At 62.5% G+C, this 21,064-nt stretch overlaps 1 protein-coding gene across 6 annotated transcripts in view; it reads left to right on the forward strand.

Moving 5' to 3' along the window:
• The window catches only part of NHEJ1 (non-homologous end joining factor 1), a 46,268-nt gene extending 25,242 nt beyond the window's left edge, over positions 1 to 21,026 (forward strand). For all 6 annotated transcript variants that reach the window (XM_087731564.1, XM_087731559.1, XM_087731561.1 and 3 more), the window contains exons 6-8: positions 20,051 to 20,168; positions 20,411 to 20,514; positions 20,809 to 21,026. In XM_087731564.1, coding sequence (XP_087587690.1) covers positions 20,051 to 20,168; positions 20,411 to 20,514; positions 20,809 to 20,889 — 303 coding nt within the window. In that variant the 3' untranslated portion in view covers positions 20,890 to 21,026. The remainder of the gene's footprint in view (positions 1 to 20,050; positions 20,169 to 20,410; positions 20,515 to 20,808) is intronic.
• Positions 21,027 to 21,064: the final 38 nt, after the last annotated feature.

The raw sequence follows: 21,064 nt of genomic DNA on the forward strand, positions 1-21,064 counted from the left end.
GGGGCTGCCGCTATCAGCAGTGCAGAGGGCTGGGGGATGGCGGGGGGCTGGCAGTGCCTGCCCCGAGAGCCGGGATGCTGCCTGCAGCCTCATCCATCCTGCTCCTTGCGGCCTCATCCTGCAAACCCCAGGGCTGTCACTGCTGTCCCTTGCTCCCTCCCCAGCTGGCTGCCACTGGTGGGGAGCTGCTTTGGGCCAGGCTGCTCAGTGCAGCTCAGGACCACAATCTGTATGGCCAGGTTGCCATGATCTGGCCCGTTTATCCGCCTGTTGGGCTGTGCATCCAGCTGGCTGCGGCGACTGGAAGCCCTCGGTGGTGGTACAAAGGGTGATGCCATCCTGGCTGGCGGGGCAGTGACGCTGCCGCACAAGGCTGTGGAGCATCTTGGCTGCCACGGTGCGTGCAGAGCATCTGAGCTCTGGCAAAGGCGGCCTCTGGCTGGCAGAGGGACAGAAAATGGATCCAGGTGCTCTCCACACATTTTGGCATGCTGCAGAGGCTGCCGGCACTGCAGTAATGCCTAGTGCTGCTCAGTGGCTGCTTGGGTTCCCGGCACAGGGGGAGAAGCATCAGACCTTGTCTAAAAAGAAGCCAGGTGACACATGCCTTCATCACCCCTGCGGTCAGACCCTGGAGCATCCTGAAGTGCAAATCTAGGGCATCCCCATGACAGCATGCCCAGGTGCTGGGCTGCTGAGCACCATCTGCAGTGGAGGATGGACTGGGGCAAGTGGGTGCAGGGATGAGCGCTCCCTCCCTTGGCACCCCCTGCCCAGTGCTGCATGGCAGGGGCAAATGTAGCAGCACCCAGCCCTGCTTTGAGTTTCCAGTTCTCCCAGCCTCACTCTGCACCAGTGCACCGAGGAATTTTCCACTCTGCATGTGACTTCCCATTTGCAGGGGAAATGCCCGCTCCCACCCGGCGCTGCCTCCGGCCGATGCCACGGGGACCGCTCCTCACTGCTCGGCCATCCCCAGCACGGCCATGGCATCATCCGACCCAGCCCTGCATGCGAGCAGCACCCTGCCTTGGCTATTAATAGCAGCTCCCCTCTTCCCTTTTGAAGGCTGGTGGGAGCCCAGGGTACATCCCACTCTGTTTTCTTGAACAGGTCCCGAAAGCAGGAACCATTTGTGGCTTCTCCGGCCGGCGTGTCTCTCCTTGGCCTCCAGCGTGTGCTATTTTCTGTGCTGTTTACTGTTCTTCTGCGGGCTGTCAGGTTTCCGCGCTGGGGGAAGGCTTGTAAATGGGGGGGGGGGGGGGGCAGTGAGTCCGCACGGAGGGGCTACGGGAAGCGGGGGGATGGAGGAGCACAGACATGGCCTTTATCGCAGCCTAGGGGATGTGTGGCTCATAAATCCGACCCAGGCAGATAGGGGATAAATCATCCCAGCTCGGGCACTGGTGGTTACCCATGGTTAGAAATTAACTTTGTGTTGGATGGGTCCCAGGCTGTGGTATGGGAAGGGGAGGCTGCTCCGGGCAGCGTGCCTCCCGCCCGGCCGGCCCCAGAGCCGGGCTGCAGGCAGGCGAGCGGGTGCCCAGTGCCCTGGCCTGGGCTGGCGGCACGATTAAAGCCAGAGCTGATGAAGCAAATGGTCTGGGGTGGATGCTGTGGCTGAACCTGTGCTGTGGGCGATGGTGCCCTGGTATTCATGCCAACCTGGCCGAGCTCTGGCACTTTGATGACTGGCTGTAGCCACTGTACAAGCCATCCTTGGGCTGCAGGCACGCTGGGCACTGGGAGGCACTGGTCTGCATGGGCGTGGATGGGGATCCAGGGTGCCAGGGAAGGTGGCAAGGTGTGCCTGCGGGGCAGGAGGGTGGATGCGCTCGCAGCAGGACTGTCCTCTCCCCCCCACAGCTGCAACCCAGGGCTTGGCAGAGCCAGGAGCCCCATCCTAGTGTCACAGGGACATGCAGGCTGGGGCAGTCTCTGGCCCTGGCTCTGTGCCTCCAAGGGTGGCAGGAGGCAGTGAAGCCCACAGACCCCTGTTTCACTTCCCTTCTCCAGCAGCAGCATCCTTCTAGCCCCAGTTCCCCTTTCTCCATCGCTGGTGCTCCCTGCACAGCTCCACGAGCATCCCCAAACCCTGCCCTGTGTAGGGCCAGGACTTCCCGGGGGGGCTTTTAGGCATGCAACTGCAGCAACCTCTTTCTCCATCTGCTCGCGCCAAGTGCCCACAGCTGGGACCATGCCACCCTTGGGGTCCCAGAGCACCCACCAAGGGGGGAGACGGGGCAGGGCTGGTGGGGACACCCCTCCTGCAGTGGGTCTCCAGGCAGCTGGCTCAGCTCAGCTCAGCTCCGCTCACTCCTGGCCTGCTCTCTAATAGCTCCCCAGCTTTCCTTTCTAACGAGGCTCTAATTGGAAGCCGGTTGTGCTTCCCTTCCCCTCTTCTCAGAGCTCTCCAGTCCCAGTGCTGCAGGGCGATTAAGCTGAGGTTTTGGGTTTTTTTAATATGGCAGAATTATTTTGGAAGGGCCAGGATCGTTACATGACGGGCTTCTTGAAAAACCCCAGGCTTCGCCTTTCAGACGAGGCCTTTTCAAGTGGTTTTGCACAGTACACGTCTCTGGGCAGCGACCGTCTCGAACAGTTACTGTTAATTATAGATGCCTCTTTCCCGCTCGCCCATTACTCAAAGGATTTTTGTGTGTTTTAACAGTGTTTTACATCAGCCTGAATAAGACTCTATTCAGTATTTCGAAGCGCTGGAACTTGGGCATCCCCTGCTGTATGTGTCGTGCTCTCCTCCCTGCATCCCTGGGGCCGGGGACTGGGCAGCCGGCACGGGCACCAACCTTCCTCCCACCGCCCAGCCGGTGCACGCACTGCTCTTGGTGCAGGAGTTGTGCCTGCTGCGTGCACACCCTCTTTGCACCCCTCTCCTGGCTATGCATAGCCTTGGGTTTGCACACTCAGCTCCTTGGGGCCATCTCCTAAATCCACCCTCCATCATCCCTCTTGCACACTGAGCACTGCTGCCCGCTGGTGCACGCTCCGCCAGACCTTGTGCCCGCTGCCTTGTCATCCTCTTTGGCCAAGGACTGAGGGGCAGTGACAGCCCTGGGCACACTGGCCTCATCCTGCTCTCCTTGGAATGCGCAGAGTCCTTTTCTCTCTCGCTGAGCCCCGGGCTGGTGTGTTCCCCTTGCATTAACACGGGGATGTCTCCCTTGCACCGTGCACTGTGTAGCTGGCAGTTGCCCATGTCCTTTGTGCTGCATTTATCAGCACTGATTTCATGCCTCCTTCTTTGCCCGGCTATTCAACAGCAACTTGTTGCACTCAGCACTTTTTCCCACTGCCCTGAAGAGTTTAATATCATTGAGAAATGCCCGTGCCTCCTGTGCTGCCCCACTTGTACCCTCTGCCTGCAAAAGCCACCCTTTATTCCAACTTGCCTCCTGTGCTTTACCCTAGGCATAGGCTGTGAGAGGAGCTTGCCTCTTCTCCCACAACAGCCATCCTTGGGGAAACACCTTGCCCTAAGTATTTTCACAGTCCCAATGCATCCCCCAGTACATTCAGCTGGGTGTGCTGGCCCCTTCCGAGAGCTCTGGTGGGTTCGCGAGGGGGGACTTCCCACCACGGAGCAGTGCTGCGCCTTCTCTTTGCATCGTTTCTGTCTCCGGGTGCTTTTTGACCCCTCAGCTGCAGGCTGCCGGTGTTTCTGCAGCTCCTGAAGTGTTCCCAGATGGAGGACTGAGCCCTGAGCTCTGGATTCCCCTCGAGAGATGGGAACCCTCCAGGATGTGCTGGGCACTCTGCAGAGCGGGCACAGACTCGTGGGCAGAGCAGCCTGCCCAAACGCTGGGCAGGTGGGGTTTGGCAGTGGGTGCCCCTGCCAGAGAGTGAAGCTTTGGTCAATGCAGAGGTTTGGAAAGGCTGGAAGATGAGGGGCAGCTTCAGGACTGCTCTGCTGGACCAATTTCACAAGCCCAGAGGAGACAAGAGCTTCCCCTAGATGCTGCAGGTCTGTCCGTGAGCTGCTGAAACCATGAGCTGGGGGCACAAAAGGATCCAGCTCATCCTCATGCCCAGCACCCATCCTCCTTCAGGCTGGAGTGGGGACTTTGGGGAGGGGGCAGCTGGGGGGCACAGTGGTGTTCTCTGGTGAGAGCCTCATTCGGGGACTGGGGGGATGAACCTCTTTTGGGCACCTCCGCAGCCCTCGTCTCCTCCAGCTCAGCGTATAGGGCACTGTGGTCAAGCCCATTTATAAAGCTGGTAAATATATCGGCAGAGTTTGTGTCCCCTCCAAAGGTCAATATTTGTGCAGAGTTTAATTTTAACTTAACGAGCAGTTGTTTGCAGAGGCTGCCCTGTTTGTGTGTGTGTGTACGCTCTTCCCCATCGATCGATGCTCGCGGAGAGGCGTGCGAGTGGCTCGCGTGTGTGCACCGACTCACCAGAGCGCAGAGGGGGTCGGCGTGGCTCCCCGCTCCCGGAGATGCTCCGGATGCAGGGGCAGCGCTGTGCGGTCCAGAGGACAAGGACCAGGGTCTGTGGCCGACTCTATAAATGCAACCCACAGACCTCTCCGGGAGGTGACGGCGGGCAAAATATGCCCCGTGAGGCTCCGAACAGCAGCCGATGGGGATGGTGGCTTCCCCAGCCTGTTCTGACCGGTGCCCTGGGCTTGCTGCAGGCAGCTCTGCGGCCGCACAGCCCCCAGCCTTGCCCCTCCTGAACCCGTGTGGCTTTTGTGGCTCTCACCCATGTTCTGGCAACATGCGTCTCTGAGCTGAGTGCATCGTTCAGGCCGGTTCCAGCGTGCAGCGCTGGCTTTGCACAGGGCTCGGAGGGCTCAGCACTGGCCCCCGTGCACAGCCACTCCAAAAACAACCGCGGCGTTTCATCCAGGGCTCTTCCAGTATCACTATCCATGGGGTTTTATCCCTCCCTGTCCGCCCTCCCACCCCGCTGTGCAAAGCAAACCCACATTCCACACACACCTGCAACACCTCACTGAGGCTGGTGGCTCCTCTTTGAGAGGTCTAGAGCTGAAGTGCCCCTGCGCTGGCAGGGGAGAGGGGAATGGGGCTGCCCCGGTCTGCGCCCAGGCACCCGAGGCTTCTGTTTCTGCTACTCGCAAAGCTCTTCTAGCTGAAACCCCGTGCTGTGCTTCACCCCGGGGCTGTCCACATGTTCACAGCTGGCCTTGGGGACCGGCTATGCATCTCACCCACCCCATCGCATCTCACACCTTGGGACAGAGGCTGGGTTCTCTCAGGTACCCATGGTGCATCCCAGCATCCTGGGGCAGGACGGGACACCAGGTTGGGCCCAATACCCTGCCCCAGCCCATCTTGCCGAGGGCATAGAGGGTGTTGCCTTTTGGAAAACAGGAGAATAACAGCAGACACAGCCCTGGCCACCGGAGTTTTCCTGGTCTCCCATCCCAGGGACAGAAGCTTGGGGGCAGAAAGGGTGGACACAGCCTGGGAGAGGCGGGAGGGCTGGGACAGAGCCCGCCATCCCCGCAGCGTGGCTGCTGGGGCTCCGTGTTTTGCAGCCCGCCTTGTGGGCGCTGAGGTTTGGTTTCCTTCTCTCTGCTCTTTTCCTCTTCCTCGCCAGGCCCCGGGGCTGCCGACTGACCTCAAAGGGAAAAGCGGGCTGTGAGGGACAGCAGCGGGGACGGGCAGGGGTAAACACGGAGCTGGGGCCGACCAGGCGGTGGGTGATGGAGGTGAAGTCATGCCGTGACGTCAGCCCTGCGGCTTTGGGGACAGCCGTGGTTAGGCTGCTCAAGGAGGGGCGGCTGTTTTCCTGCAGCTCCACCACTTGCTCCTGGTGCCCGTCTAACTTATAAACTTTAATGGCCAGTTTAAAAGGTTCCTGCCATGGGCACCTTGTTGCCAGTTTTAGGTTTTTAATTTGGAAACTTTCCCCTCTGTGGTCGAGGGAGGAAGGACTTGGGTCCGCTCGGGGCCAGTCATCAGGACACGCGGGTGCCAAAGAGACGGTCCAGAAGGGCTCTGTTCCCGTCACTGGTGTCGAGGCAGGGTTGGCCACGCCAGCGCCGAGGAGGGCGGCGGGACGTGCGCCGTGCATGGGGCAGATGGGCTGGAGGAGCCCCCCGGTCCCCTCCCGCTGCCCACATATTGGTGGAATAAATTTAGTTCCTCCTCAGCCGCTGGCTGGGGGAGCGCCAGCAGCAGCCACCTGCTCCCGATCGGCGCGGTCCTACCCCCCCGCCCCAGGGGTCACCACTGCTCTGGGTTGTGCGGGCAGCATCCTCACCCTGCAGCCCTCGGGAGATGCCAGAAGCCCCCGAACCTCTGCTTGGGGGGGTGAGGAGGCATGGGGCTACAGCCCAGGCACCCGGGTTCTCGGTTGTCACGGTGTGACCTGGTGTTTGCCTGGCTCATCCCCCAGCTGCCACCACCACTGCAGTGGTTGTCCTGCCCCACAGGGCTGCAAGAGGTGGGTGTCTGTGCTGCAGAGACCATCGGAGGGGTCTGCCTTGTCCCCTGCCCTGTGGTCGCTGATGGCTGTGACCCCCCAGCCACATCATGGGGGATGCCGGCTTCCCTCCCCACAGCTTGCTCTTGCCATGCTGCAGCTGGCAGAGCCAGTGTTGGGCGCAGAGCCATGCCTGTAACGTGCTGCTTGGCAGGAGGAGAGGATACGGGGCTAGCGCCTTGGGAGATGCTGAGGGCATGGCACTGCTGCTCTTCCTCGCTGCCCACCTTCCCCGAAGCCCTCCAGGTTGGCAGAATCACGTTTCACCAGTGCAAACTCAGCTCTCCTCTACCTGCGGTGACTCAAGAGGTCCCGACAAATGCCCAGGAGGTGCTGGGTGCTGGGACACAGGGCTGAAGCCTGACACCTTCCCATGCAATAAGGAAACCAGGAGCATCCCCACAGCCTTTCCACCCAGCCCTCCCTTTGCAGCTGGAGAGAGCAGGGTCATCTCCCCACAGCCCAGCCACAGCCACCGGGGGTTACTGGCGGTGGGGCTCCAAGGAGGGACCATGGTTTGGCTGGGTATTTCCTTGTCTCCAGACCGGTGTGGCGGGGCTTGTACATTCCTGCTGTACATGCTGGTTGTCCGAGGGTGCTGCGTGCAGGCTGGCCCCTCCAGTGCAGGCTGACGTGGCCGTGCTGTGAGCCCCTGTGGCTGGCTGGGTCCTAGACCCAGCTGGGACAGCCCACCCTAGAGCATCTTAGCTATCAGGTGGGTCCAGGACCTTTTGCAGACCTTGCTGGGAGTCCAGAGAGCTGCATGGCAGAGAAGAGAGCTGGCTTGGCAGAAGTCTGCACCCCAGGGGTTGAACTCCCCTGGGGTGGGCACCCAGAGCACTATAAATAGCGCGCGGAGCCAGAGGAGCAGAGGAGTGGCCCTGGTTTACCAGCACTTTCATACCATGGCTTTCAAGTGGTTCCCCTGCCTCTTCCCCATGAGCCAGTGGCACATCTGTGCTCAGCCCAGGCGCGGGGCCGGCCGGCGGGCTGCCTCCGGTGCCGCGCCACGTGCTTTGCGGCCGCTGGAGCTGGTGCCGCTCGCCAGCCCCGGAGCAGCCCTGCCTTTGCCAGCCCTGTAATTGATTCCTGCTCTCCTGCGCGGGTGGAGGCTGCAGATGTGCAGCCTGGTAGGAGGCAGTGGGCTGCGGGTACCAGCTCCAGGAGCCAGCCTGGGCAGGGCGAGAAGCAGCCCAGTCCTTGCCTTGGCTCTGGTGTCTGCTTTAAGAGCTGCCTTTTGAGTTTCCAGGTGTTCGGAGAGGTTCTCTCCCAGCCTCATCTCCTGGAGGCAGAGGATTTGGGGGGACCCTGCTCGCCCTGTCTTGGGACTTCTGGAGGAGATGGGATTGTTGGGGTGCAAAGAAACAGCTCCCCAAATGTCACTGTTGTGTGTGCCAGTGACAGGCTCATGTTTTGAGACAACAGCAGCTGGCGGCAGTGCAGGGGAGGCTGTAGAGGTCCCCCATTTCCCCCGAGGCTGCAGAAAGACCTGGCTAGGGAGGGAGAAGATCATCCTGCAGAGTGCCCCAGCAGCTCTGGAAATTGGCCCCCCAGCCAGCAGTCCCACCGAAAGCTGGGGTCTGGCAAGGGGGAGCAGGGGCAGGAGTCAGCACGGTCCAGCTTGCCAAGCCCTCTGATGTCTTTAAGGCTGGCAAAGAGCAGGGCCATGGGGATGGCAGGGGTTTAAGTTACAGAGGAGGATTTTCTAGCCTGGCACCGTATAGGAGACAATATATTGGAGCATGTTATTATGGATAAGGTTAAAGATAAACCATTTTTTACACTGGAAGGTGGTGGTCCAGGAGAGAGTGACTGCAGACAGATGAGGTTTGACGTGAGCACAGGGGAGCTGCAAGCCAGCGCCCTGGGTACCTTGTTTTCCAGTGCTGCATGGAAGAAAACGCCTAGAAAAATAGGGATGAAAATGGTGAGGCTTTTAAAAAACCCTGTATTTAGCCAAAGGGCATGGTTTTGCTGTCTGGAGATGGCAAGGGGTGGGTGAACCCTTCAGAGCAAGGCAAGCCCAAACGGAGAGAGCAGTGTGATGAGTGGGCAGGGGGCTGGAAAAAGCAGCGGTCGCTGGAGCCGGGGGAGGTCTCTGCTCCTCATTGCCCGCAGAGGAGCAGTAGAGCTCGGAGGATCACGCTCCCAGCACAGGCTGGGATCCCTGCCCTTGAAAATGAGCAGCGACTTGGGCTGCAGCGGCCGAGCCTGGCAGGGCAGAGATGGACAAGGCTGCAGCGGCAAGGGGAGGTCTGCTCACCCGGGCGGATGGGCACAGCGTGGGGCAGGGTCAGGGCCATGGCTCCCGGCTCCCCCAGCCCTCTGTGCCCCCCCCAGGCAGCACCACAGGGACCCCATCCTTCTCTCCAAGGGCTGAGAGGGAGAAGGTGCCCTGACAGAGTGTTTTATTAGCAGCAGGTGCCTGAAACCCAACTCGCAGCTCAGCAATCCCTCCCCTCACCTGGAGATGAACCCGGGTTGGGGGCACGACTGTACAGGGTCAGGCCCCACCGGTGCCGGGATTACCCCTGCCGTAACCAGAGCAGCTCCCCAGCAGCCTGACGGGCTGGTCCTGCCACGGGCGACAGGCGCGTAATGCCTGATTTCACAGCGCCGGCATGCTCTGTTTGCTTGTGGCAATGATCTCTCCTGCCCCGGCCAGCTCCAGCCCCTGGCCAGACCCCGACCTGCAGCTCTGTCAGCTGGGATTAGACACAAGATTTAGGCTAAGACCTCTTTGCTCCTGGCTGGAACAATGACAGAGAGGGGAAAGCCTGGCCCATCATCTCTGGAGATGGAGCTCCTGCCCTGCCCTCTGTCCTGCGCATGGCAGCTCCCAGACCTGTCTCCAGAGATGGGGCAGGAGCATCTCAGGTCTGCAGGCAGCACCAGGGCTTTGCAAACACCATGGCACTGCCATGGCTGGGAGCAAACTCCGTATAGAAAAGGAGGAAAGCAGAGACTCCCCCATCTCTCCAGCTCTGAGGTGGTCCATGAGATGGGCATAGGTCCCTGGGCCGTCTGCAGCAAACCAAGGGGATGCTCCCAAGGGAGGGAGCTGAGGAACCGGAGTGGTCCATGCAGAAGGGCTCTCCCCTTTCCTGCCTGCAGCCTCCCTCCCGAAGTGCTCCTTGCCGTGCTCAGACAGCTCATCCACCAAAGCCGTGGCTGGGAGGAGGAGCTGTGGGGCAGCACGGTGCAGATGCAGCCAGCATCCCCCTGCCCTCGGCTCCTCCAAGCAAGGGGCCGGGGGTGGTTTGGCAGCAGATGAGCAGCGGTGCCCTGCGGGAGGGCTGGGGCTGGCCGCCTGGGGCACCTAGTGCCAGGGGGAGGCAGGGCAGGATCCATGCAGCGGCCAGGGATGCCGTGGCACCCTGGACTTGCACGAGCACTGTATCTGCGCCTCCCTGTTGCACGGTGCTGTGCCTGGGCTGAGGATACTCATCCCCTCCTCGCGGGGTGCATCAGCCCTGGCCAGCCCTCCGTGTCCCTCTGAGCTTGTCCTCTCCCGGAGTGTCATTTCCCGCTCGTCTCCCTGGACCCCAGCTTTGTTGGCTGAGCTCATTCAGCTTTGACAAAGTTTATAGTGCGCTGGAATGCAGAATGGCTGCTGGCCTCCCTCCAGCCTAAACATCCCCACCCCGTGGTGCGACAGGAGCTGATAAGGGTGACTGCCGCAGCGGGCAGGTATCTCGTGCCCAGCCCGCGACCTTACAGCCACACGACCTTGAAGGTTGTCATTTATCGCACGCGTGTGTATGTGTGTGTGTGTGTGTGTGTGTGTGTGCGAGCTGTCTCCCATCCCCAAGAAATGTTCTCAGCGTCTCTGGTTTTCTCTCCGGGCCAAACCCACATGCACGTTGCCCGAGACCGACTCCGAACAGACTCCTTTGATGAGCAGGGCTTAAATATATATTTGGCATTCCAGCGGCAGCGTGCCGAGCGCGGCCGAGGGTGTGAAAGTGTTTGCTTGACAAACTCCGGGGGCTCTCGTCTCTCTGCTGGCCCTGGGGACTCGCAGGAGAGAAATGTCAAGGAATTTTTCACCTTTCTGTTTTGTTTTGTGTTTTTATTTTGTTTTCCTTCTGAGAGTGCATTTTTAGCTCTGGTGAAAGGTGCCTGATTGACAGTCCCAGCGACTGAGTCCCCTCTCTTCGCTGGGACAGGGACAGCAGGAGCAAACATCCCACCCCGGTCCCACTGGGGAGAGGGAACAGTCCTGCGAGCCTTGCGCTGGCCCTGGGGGCTCCCGTCTCCTCTCCGCTGGCCCTGTCCCCTCCATGAGCCCAGTGCTGTCATGGATGGATTTGGGTACCAGCAGGATGGAGATGCCCCACATCCTAGATGTCCCAGGCTGTGGTCTGCTCGGAGCCAGCCCTTTTGCAAGGAGCCTCTGTCTCCTGAGGGCAGCGGGGTCTCAGTCACAGGGTCCTTTGTCACTGCTCAGCTGGCCCCAAAGCGCCCTCCGCCCCAGCACTGTGCTGTGAAGACACCCGTGCCCATTGCTCCACAGAGGTTGTCCCAGCCGGTGGCCCCATGTGCCGTGGCACCAGCCTGGGGTATGCGCTGGCCCCCAGGCACCTTTGGGGGTGTGGAGAGGTCTTGTCACCCTGCGCCTGTGTGGAGGGAGACGGAGCAAGTGGAGCAGGAGAGTGTCTCCGTGGGCAAGTTACAGGTGGACGGGCTGGATGCTTGCAGCCTCCTAAAATGGTGCACGGGAGGCACTGGGGGTGTGAAGTCAAAACCACCCTGATCTTCACTTGCCACTCGGCTCCTTCTGGGCTGCAGCCAGTGATGGGGCAGGGGAGGCAGCTCCATCCCCGGTTCCCATGCGATGTGGGATCCGTGGTGGGGATGGGACATGTAGGGCAGAGTGGGGGGCAGAGCTGGGGCTCTGGGCTTGAATGGGAGCCCAGGGGTGTCTCCTGCGTGGGGAGGAGGAGGAAGGCAGAGCCTCCCCATCGCTCCAGCCACTGCGTCCTGCGCCTGTGGGAAATGGGGAGGGGAGGCCCTGGGCAGCGGATTCGGTTTCAGAGCCCGTGTCTCCAGTGCCCGCCGGAGCGGGGCGAGATCGCGGCTGGTTCTTGGGGAGGGGGCCGGGGGGGCTGTGTCTGTGTGTTCCCAGCTGTCCCCAGCGTAATCCCTCACGAAAGAGAATCCCCTGCCCTGCTGCATCCCCGTTGTCTGGTGGCAGCACCGCCTGGCCCTAAATCACCTGCCGCTCCCAGCCTGATGGATCACCATGGAAATGGGGGTGCTGCCCCCCAGGCCAGCGGAGAGAGAGGGTCTGGGGTCTGTGGGGCAGGGGTCCGGACTCTGGAGGCTGCAGAGCAGGGATTAGGATGCTGGAAGACTATGGGGTGAGGCTTGGTGCCCTGGGGACTGCAGGGCAGGGATTGGTACACAGGGGTACCAATTTGGGGGCAGGGATTGAGCTGATGTGAACTGTAGATGTTGAGAAAGGGATACAGGGGGACTGCAGAGCAAGGCTGGGGACCCTGGGGGGCTGTGGGGCTGGGAGTAGGCTCTGTCCCTGGGGCAAGGGCAGGCTTGGCTCGGGCTCCCCGAGGTTTCCTTCCTGGCCCACTGAAGAATCGCTGGCTTGTCTGGCAGAGCATGGACCTGTGGATTTCCTGGGCAGCATGTCCCTTTCATGTGGCCGCTCGCAAGCTCTCATGACATCACCGGGGGCTGCTCCTCCCGGAGAGAAACCCAGTGCTTTTTAGGGGTTTGCCATCCCCCCCGCCCCAGCCTGTGTGTTTTGGCCAGGGGGGACCCAGGGAACCGCGTCCAAGAGCCGCTCTGGCAGGGAGATGGTGCGCAGGGCCGGCGGGCAGGGGGAGGGCAATGCGTCCCCCCCCCCGTACTGAATAAACATGGGCTGGCCGGGGCTGGAGGGGGCTTTTCCAGGCTGGACCACACCCCGGGGGGCTATTTTTTGCCATGAATGAAGGGGCTGTGTGCTCGCAGGGCAGCCTGGCCTCCTGCCGCCCCGCCGCTGCTGTGCACGGAGAGCTCGCCTGACACTCAATCTTGTTGCCTGGCTGGGGACCAACATCTGTGCTGAGCAGCTGGGCACTGCCTGCGGGACACCTGGGCACCCGGCACTGCCTGGGGGACACCTGGGCACCCGGCACAGCTGGGCACTGCCTGCGGGACACCTGGGCACCCGGCACTGCCTGGGGGACACCTGGGCACCCAGCACAGCTGGGCACTGCCTGCGGGACACCTGGGAACCCGGCACAGCTGGGCACTGCCCACGGGACACCTGGGCACCCGGCACTGCCTGGGGGACACCTGGGCACCCAGCACAGCTGGGCACTGCCTGCGGGACACCTGGGAACCCGGCACAGCTGGGCACTGCCCGCGGGACACCTGGGCACCCGGCACTGCCTGGGGGACACCTGGGCACCCGGCACAGCTGGGCGCTGCCTGAGGGACACCTGGGCAGCTGGCACTGCCTGGGGGACACCTGGGCACTGCCTACAGGGACACGGGCAGGCTGCCGGGGCCAGGAAACACGGACAGTCGCAGAGCAAGAGGAAGTGACGGTGACTCAGTGGCTGTGCTGGCAGTAGTGCCAGGGCCACCGGGGCATGTCGGACCCAGCCCTGCCAGGGCCCTGTGCCTGGGGAGCCGCCTGAGCCAGCCCGGGGGCGAGCCCTGCTGCCCCCCTGCCCCACGCAGCAACACTTCCTGCTGCAGTTTTGGGTGACGATGGGGCAGGGTCCCCAGGGGCTGCCCCTCCGGCTGCACCCACGCTTGGGAGGAACTGCAAAGCCGCCGGGGTGGAGCGGCCGCTGCCTCCTGCTCAGCCCGGTCCTGAACGCGCCCAAATTCCCCCAAAAGCCCCTAATCCCACCTGGCTCAGCCCCAGCTTCCGCTCTGGGCCCTGTTAGCCCAGCTAATCCCTTGTGTGCCGCGTTTAGGGATGCGCTGGGTGCAGCACCCCCGTGGGTCTCCCCCCATCACCCCCAGATTTCACTTCTCAAGGGGTCTGCAGGCTGCTCTGCCAGTCCCCAGCCCTGACCCACGCTCCTGCCGCCTCCGCCTGCCCCACTGCCCCACGGGTCCCGGGGCAACCACGAGTGTTTGTGCCCATGAATGAGCGTCTTGTCCTCACCAGGTGGAGCCGGGGTGCTGGATCCCACCCTTTGCTGTTCCTTATCGCCACACAGCATCCTTGTGATTCACCAGGTGTGGCTCGCTTTCCGTCACCCCACTTTGCAGGAAGTTTCCCGGCCAGCCCCCCGCAAGCCCTACGCAATAATAACAAGCTGGGATGAGCTGGCCAGCCTTCCTGAGCAACCCTACAATAACAAACCAGCGCAATGTGTCCAGCTTTCCTGGACAGACAATAATAAACCCGCATGAGCTGGCACGCTTTGTGGAGGAACCCTACAATAATAAGCCTGGGTGATGTGTCCATATTCACCGAGACATCCTACAATAACAAGGCAGTGTGAGCCACCCAGCTTCCTCACAGAGAAGAGAGGTCCCTGAGCTGTCCCCCTGGGACAGGAGGGACCCTGGCCACCAGGTCTCCATGTCTTCTGCGCCTGGGCTTGTGCAGGCCCTCCCCTGCCTGCACTGGTCCCTGGAGAAGGCACCCCATGTCAGTGGTGGGCCAGGTTGGCAGAGGTGATGCCCATAGGTGCCATCGGCCTGTGGCTCTGCCTTCCTGGAAGCCAGCAGCAAGTCCTCACAAGTCCTGGCATGCTGGGACCTGCTGATCTTCAGGACATCCTCCTTGCCAAACTGGCATCCAATGCCAGCTGCCCCAGACACTCGCCTGCTCTTGCCCCACAGGCTGCTGGATGGGAGGACAAGTGCCCATGGTCAGGATGGAGCTGGGGGTGCCACCAACAGCTGCCCCCAGCCCCTGGGCAGCCATGCCCAGCTTCTTGCAGGGTCACCCAGGCAGGGAGGCTGGTGCCTGTAGCAAGGGCTGGTCTGCTGGACCCTGCTCTTTTTCAGGGAGTTTGTTGGCAGTTGGGCAGCGGGAGGGCGCGGATGCCCGTGGGTTTGCTGGGCAGCGCAGTGGGATGGCCTCTCTCCAGGTGTGATGGGGTAGGGGCTGTGCCCACTGGGGGCTGGAGCCCCTTGCCGCCCACCAGCCCTCTGCCAAGCCCCCGGCTGCTCCTGGTGGGCTGGTCCTCACGTGGCTGCAGAGGAGATGCTACAACCTCCTGCTCTACCTCTGCACTGCCGCTGACTCTCCTTTTCCTGGGATTTATCCCTGGGAGCTGGAAGCAGCAGAGGGTGGACAGGACAGGGGCAGGACCCCCCCCCCAGCATCCCCGCATAGGGGGGACCCACATCCACCCCAGCGCAGAGGCGGCACAATGCAGAGCCCCTGCTGCCACCGCGCCTCTCCGCTCAGTGTCTGTGAGAAAAGCTGTAACCCAAGCCGCGAAAACAGCACAAGGAGAAAAGAAAAGGGTATTGAGCGGTGGGGCTGCTGCGGTCACCGGCCAGCATAGACTGCTGGTTGTTAAGCGGGTGCCTCGCTTGCAAAGGCTGCCTTGATGAAGTGTGAGACAGCACTTACGGAGGGACGCGGGCAGGCATTCTCGCTCCATCTTCCGCTCACAGTGCCGCTCTTTATGCGCTTGACATTTGCACGCTGGAAAGGCCCCGAAAGTCAGTGGGAAAGGAAAACATTGTCCACAGCAGGGCTGGAGCGACGCTGGGAGGAGTGCCGTGCCGTGCCGGGCTGGGCTGGGTTGGGTTGGGCTGGGATGCTCGGCCGTCCCGGCCTCACCGCCTGCTCTTCCCTGGGGTGACCCCTTCACCTCTCGGCAGCTCTCCGGCTGCCTTCCCCTGCCGGCACCGCGCTTCCTGCCAGGTGTGCTCAGCCTGGCTCCCTGCCTGGGAAGCCCTGGCCATCCTGCCCCTGCCTGCTCCACGGGCGGGCTGGCAGCACCGCCAGCTCTCCTAGCTGCTGTGCTGCTGCTGCTGTGCATCCCCAGGACCGCGCATGGTAGGGGGTGATGGGGACAGCACAGGGCAGGTCCCTTAGCTTGTCTGCTGCTGGGGTACGCAGTGCCCCAAGGACTGCTGCAAGCCAGGGGGAGCGTGTGCAAGCAGTGCCAAGGGCTGGAGGAGCTGGGAAAGGGTGTTGGTGTTCAGTGTGGTGCAGCTCAGGGTGCTTTGGAGCAGCTTGGGGTGCTTTGGGGCAGCTCTGCCCTGAGAGAGAGGGAGCTAGGGTGGGAGGCCAGGCTGGTTTGTCCTGCTCCCTCCCGGGGGCATGATCTGCCCCTTTGCCTGCCCTGGACCCCAGCCAGGAGGGAGCAATTCAAACCCCTTCACCTCTGTCCTCCTGCAGGTAGATCTTGGTGGGATCTCTTAGTCCGGCGCTGTTGGTAGAGGCTGGGTGAGCGGCTAGCACAGATCGGTGCTCATCTACCTGGATCCCAGGATGGATCCCTCCCCAGCCTGATTGATGTTGGCACGACCATGGGCAGAGATGCCCAGCGCGCATCCAGCAAGCCACGCCAGCCCCGTTCCCAGGAGCATGAACAAAGCTCGTGGCAGGGGAGAGCACCGAGGGCAGCCTGGCCCCGAGGCACGGGAACGCCCTGGCCATGGAGCCCTTCCCCTGCCCACCGCGGCTGCCACAGCATCGCCAGGCTTCGCCCGTGCCAGCACGGCAGCGGCCGTACCCATCGCCGGAGAGCCGCTGTGCCGTTCCCGAACCGCCGCTCCACCACGCCGCTTCCACGGAGCCCGTTGTCGGAGGGAGCCCGGGGAAGCCATGCCCCCCCCGGCCCACACCCCTTGGCTCCCAGCCCCGGCAGGAATTATTAAGTGTGCCCCTGTGGAGCATGTGCTGAGGCTGGCCACGGGAATGTGGGCAGATCTGACATACAAGCCACAGCAGCCAGGCTGTAATTTCCAAACAGGCCCCGTTCGCTCTGTTTTCCAGTTAAAAATATATTAAAAAATAGGAATGTGGGGTTTGTAGCGAAGAATGTTGGTAACCACTTCGAACGTCTGGTGTGATAATGAAAGGGTCAGTCCCCAGCTTTGAGCACGACCGATTTAGACTCTGGTGCTTGGCACCGGCACGGGGGCCCAGCACAGTCCAGCCTTCCTGCAAACCCCCCCTGGGCCTGGGCCAGGGGAAGGTGATGCTTCTGCATTGGTGGCATGGTGCCGGGCTGGGTGACGTGCCCCTCCTGCTCACGCTGTCATGAGGACATCCAAATCGCCATCTCTTATGGCCTCTTGAGAAGGGAGTCTGGGCAGGGGTGGGTGAAGGCAAGATGCCTGGGAGATGGATGCTGTAACCTGACCACCACTGGCCTTGCCACCTCCCCACGCTGGGGTACAGCCCCATAGCAGAGCCCTCCGGCATGGGGGGCACCGAGTGAGGCTGCAGTCCAGCTCCCCATGAGCTGCCCCCACAGCTGCGGGGCTGCCGGCGAGCACAGCTTGCTCCTGGCGCGAGGTCAGGCGCCTGCCCCCCTTCGCCGGGCAGCCCCCCCAGATGGGCTAATCGCAGTTCAGGGTGTGCTGTGGAGCCTCCCGCAGCCTTGAGTCGCTCCTGATACCGAGCCATCCCACTTGGCCTTGTGGCCAGGTAGTCATAACACGCAGGGCAAGCCGTGCCAGCTCCCCGGGCATCGCTCCCCGACACCCGGCGAGCCACGTGGGGCAACCCGGCCGGCACTCCCCCGGGTGCCAGCTCCCTGCTCGTGCCGCTCCCCGGACCCCTGGCATCATGTTTATCCCAGAGATGGGTAATCAGAGAAAAACAAGTCACCGGAGGCCAGGGCTGATGTTGCAGTGGGGACAAGTTCAGCTTTGGGATGTACTGGGGCAGTGGGGCAAGGAGGAAGGGGAAAGTCACTGGTACCCAGGGCTTGTCCCCCATCCAGCCCCTTCTGGGGACACCTTCTTGTCCCTCTCAGCCTCCGGGGCCATCAGGTGGCCGGTGGCTGGCACAGCATGCTCCGCTCCCTGCTGAGTCACGGCTCTGCAGGGAAAGGCTTCCAGCTCTGGTTATAAACCCATTTCCCTCCGAGGCTGTGAAGCGTGACCCTCCCATCCCGGTGCAGGCCAGCTCTGGCAGCCCGATGGCTCCGAGCCTGCCGACTCAAGCTGCCGGGAAGGGCAGTGGCAGAGGGTGGCCAGTGACTCCCAAATTCCACCCCAGGCTTGCCGGAGCTGGGCCCTTCCCGGAGGCATGGGCAGCGGGTGCCCTGCACCTGCAGACCCCTGTGCCACCCCAGGTGCCCATCCCTCCCCGGGGGGCTGGCAGTATGGGGCACCCTTCTCCCAGGGTGCCACCCCAGTGGGTGCGTGTGTGCAGGTCTCGGGGACACCAGATGGTTACAAGCACGGTGGGCACACCACAGCATTGCCCCGTCTCCAAGGGCACCATGGGGACGCTGTGCTGGCTCCGGGCAGCTGGGGCTGAGCACCAAGAGACCAGCTGCCCTGCCTGTATCCTCACTTGGATGCTGGGAAAAGGAGCAGCCTGGGCAGCCCCGCAGCTCGGGGCATGCCCTGGGTTGCCTTCCCACACTGCAGCCCACATCCAGGCTGGGTTGGAGCGGAGCAGGGTGGGCAGCACCCTACACCTGGGTGCACAGCCTGCCCCACTGCCTTGGGGACCCCTTGGTGGTGGGGAGAGGTGGTGGGCAGCGGGGTAGTGGCACCCAAGGCCAGGTGGCTCTGCAGGGGACTCTCCCGCCCTGCGGGGGCATTGACCCACGCAGTGCTATCTAGTACACTTTGCTCACTCCACCACTGTTCCTGGCTTTCCTGGGAGCTGCTGTTTGCTTTTCTCTGAATTATGACTCCAGCTTGTGCCTTTGATCTGGACTGTGTCGGCCACCCATTGCCAGCCCCTCTCCTGCCTTTGAAGTGCAGTCGCCTTCCCGGCCTCGAACGCTGCTTTTGCAACCTCGGGTGCAACCCTGGCCCCGTGGGGCTGAGACATCCAGGGCAAGAGCATCCCCAGGGTGTCTGAGGTGCTCAGCATCCCTCCTCCTCCCGGGGACCTTGTGATGGGCCAATGTAGCTCAGGGCTCAGAGGCCAGGCAAGGAGGTATTGGGAAGTGTGTTTGCCTAGTGGCAAGCAATCCCAGGGACGCTGACAGGGCGCTGGGACCAGAGCATCGCTCCCTCCTGTGGCAGTGGGCAGGGACACAGGAGGTCCTGCACAGAAGCTGGCCAAAATGCAGACCCCGGTGGCACGTGTGTCCTACAGCTAAGGGGCCTTTCATGCCCGCGGCTCCAGCAGGAGGGATGAGACCCGTGGGGAAGGCACCTTTCTGGGCACCAGCCAACCCATCCTGGCATCAGCCCTGCCCTCCCTCCCTGTCCAGCGGGGAGCAGCGAGGGGGGCTCAGCCTGCCCTTTCTGCCACTGGGAAGCCAGGGCCAGGCTTTGGACTCTGGCCTTGAGTGGGTCTGAGCGTCCCCATTCCCTCCCCGCTCCCCTGGCCCAGAGAGGATCCTGCCTTATCTGTTACACTTTGTTCTCCTGCTGTCTGGGTGTGGAGCGGAGCAGAGATTAGTGTGCAGACCTTTGACACATGCACACACGCAGCCACACAACCAGCCACGCGCACCCAGAGCCACACTCATCTACACACAGCTGCGCACACAGGCCCCCATGAACATGCATATTCACACTCACCTGCACACGCGCACCCACACCGTGCCCCACGCACCCCCACACAGCCACCCCCTCCAGGGCACGCACGCATTTCCCCATCCCTGCAGGTGTTTGTTTTCTGGCCGTGAGCTCTGTAAGGTTCCCAGTGGAGCGTGGCGCTTGCCCAGCCTGCCAGCCTGAGATTGGGACAGCCAAGGTCCCCCATGCACATCGGCATGGCCCAGAGGGCGAGGGTGGCATCTCGCAGCCCTGGCAGGAGGTGCAGGCAGGTGGGGGGGGGGCTTCCCTGTGTCCAGCTTGGATGGAGACAAAATGTGTGCAGGGAGGCGGGAGCTGCTCTGGCAAACTGGGAGCAAACCTGAGCATCCCTCGTCTCATCACCGCATCGCCCTCACTTGCCATGAGGCCACCGCAGATAGCTTGGGCTGCCCGCATAGACATCGCTGGAGGCAGTCGTGGCAGGCAGCAGAGGTTCCCCGTCCCCACCTCGTGCCGAGCTGCCTCTGCCCAAGGCTCGCTGTCCTTATCGGCCAGCTGCTGTCCCTGCACTGCTCCCACTGGGGAAGCTGCAGCCCTTCCCGTGCGATCTTATCTCCGGCGTTTCATGAATGACTCGCAAGCCTCCGCAGCCTGCCTCTGAATGGGAAGGCAGCCCGTGGGCTGGAGCAGGTGTGCGGGTGTGTGCACACACGCACGCGCGTGTGTGTGTGTGTGTATGTGTGTATGGCTGGGGAGCAGCCACGTCCTGCCCAGTGCCAGAGCTGGCTGGCCCTGCAAACCGTGACGTGGTCCCTGGGGTGAAGCAGATGGAGCCCGCTGGGTGGAGGGGTGCACAGCCCCTCCTCTGCCCCGCTGTGGCCCCATGGCAGGGTGTCCTGGCAGGAACCGGCTCCTGGCAGGTGGTTTCCTGGCAGGGTGACGGTGCCTCTGCTCTCTCCCGCAGAGCCTGCCCCAGATCTGCGGTGCAGGAGAGGGGCAGGCGTTCGCTTCTGCTCTGCAGCAGCTCTACACGGCGGTGACACAGCAGGAGGCCAAGCAGGCTCGGAAACGGCAGCGCTCAGGTGAGGAGCTCCGTGGCTGTGGGATGGGGAGAGCCTGAAGCACCCAGCCTCCCTGCGGCTGAGCCCCCATCCCGGGGAAAGGGGGTCCTGGGTGCAGCTCACCACATGCAACAGTCTCCCCCTTTGCTTTCCCCCCACGGGCTGAGCTCCCCCACCCAGGTGCCATTCCTGGTGTGGGTTTGGGCAATGCCCTGTGCTCCCTCATCTCAGTCCTGAATTGCATCTCTTTTTGCTGGTACCAGAGGACACTGAGGGCCCGGCGCCTGCTGCAGAAACTGCAGAGCACCCCTCTCCACCACCTCCATCCCAGGAGGATGAAACAGCGTCTTCCAGCGAGGGAACCATGGTGAGTGCAGCTCTAGAAACAGCTTCTCCGTACCAATGGCAGGATGGGGCCTGCACCTCCCTTCCCTCCTCACATCCCAGCCCTGTACCCCTCCAGGATGGGCTGGGGGTCTCAGCTCAGTTCCTAGCCCATCCTACCCCATGCACCCTGGCTGGGGAGCATGTGAGTCTGTTGCACACATATGTGTGGTTTGCACACCACCACAGAGGTGGGGGGGTCTCACTGCTTGCACACGCGCATCCATGCTGCATGAACCCTCAGGGGGGACTGATGCTGCCTCTGCTTTGATTCCAGCTGGCCTCTTCCCCTGCTCAGAAGCCCCGGCTGCCTGCGGCCAAGGCCAAGCCGAAGAAGGCGAAGGGGCTTTTCAGCTGAAGTGTCGCTGCCACCCACCCCGAGGGTCTCTGCTCCCCCCAGCATCCAAGAGAGGCAGTGCAGAGCACCCATGCCACCTCTGCCTCCTCGCCTGCATCTCCTGGTGGACCCTGGCCTGGGGCATGGTCCCCTCCCGAGGTGTCTCCAGCTGGGGTGATGAGGCATCCCCTCTCTT

This window comes from Nipponia nippon, unplaced genomic scaffold, assembly GCF_047370975.1.
Source record: "Nipponia nippon isolate SJK-2023a ecotype South Korea unplaced genomic scaffold, ASM4737097v1 scaffold_5, whole genome shotgun sequence".
Classification (NCBI taxonomy): Eukaryota; Metazoa; Chordata; class Aves; order Pelecaniformes; family Threskiornithidae; genus Nipponia; species Nipponia nippon.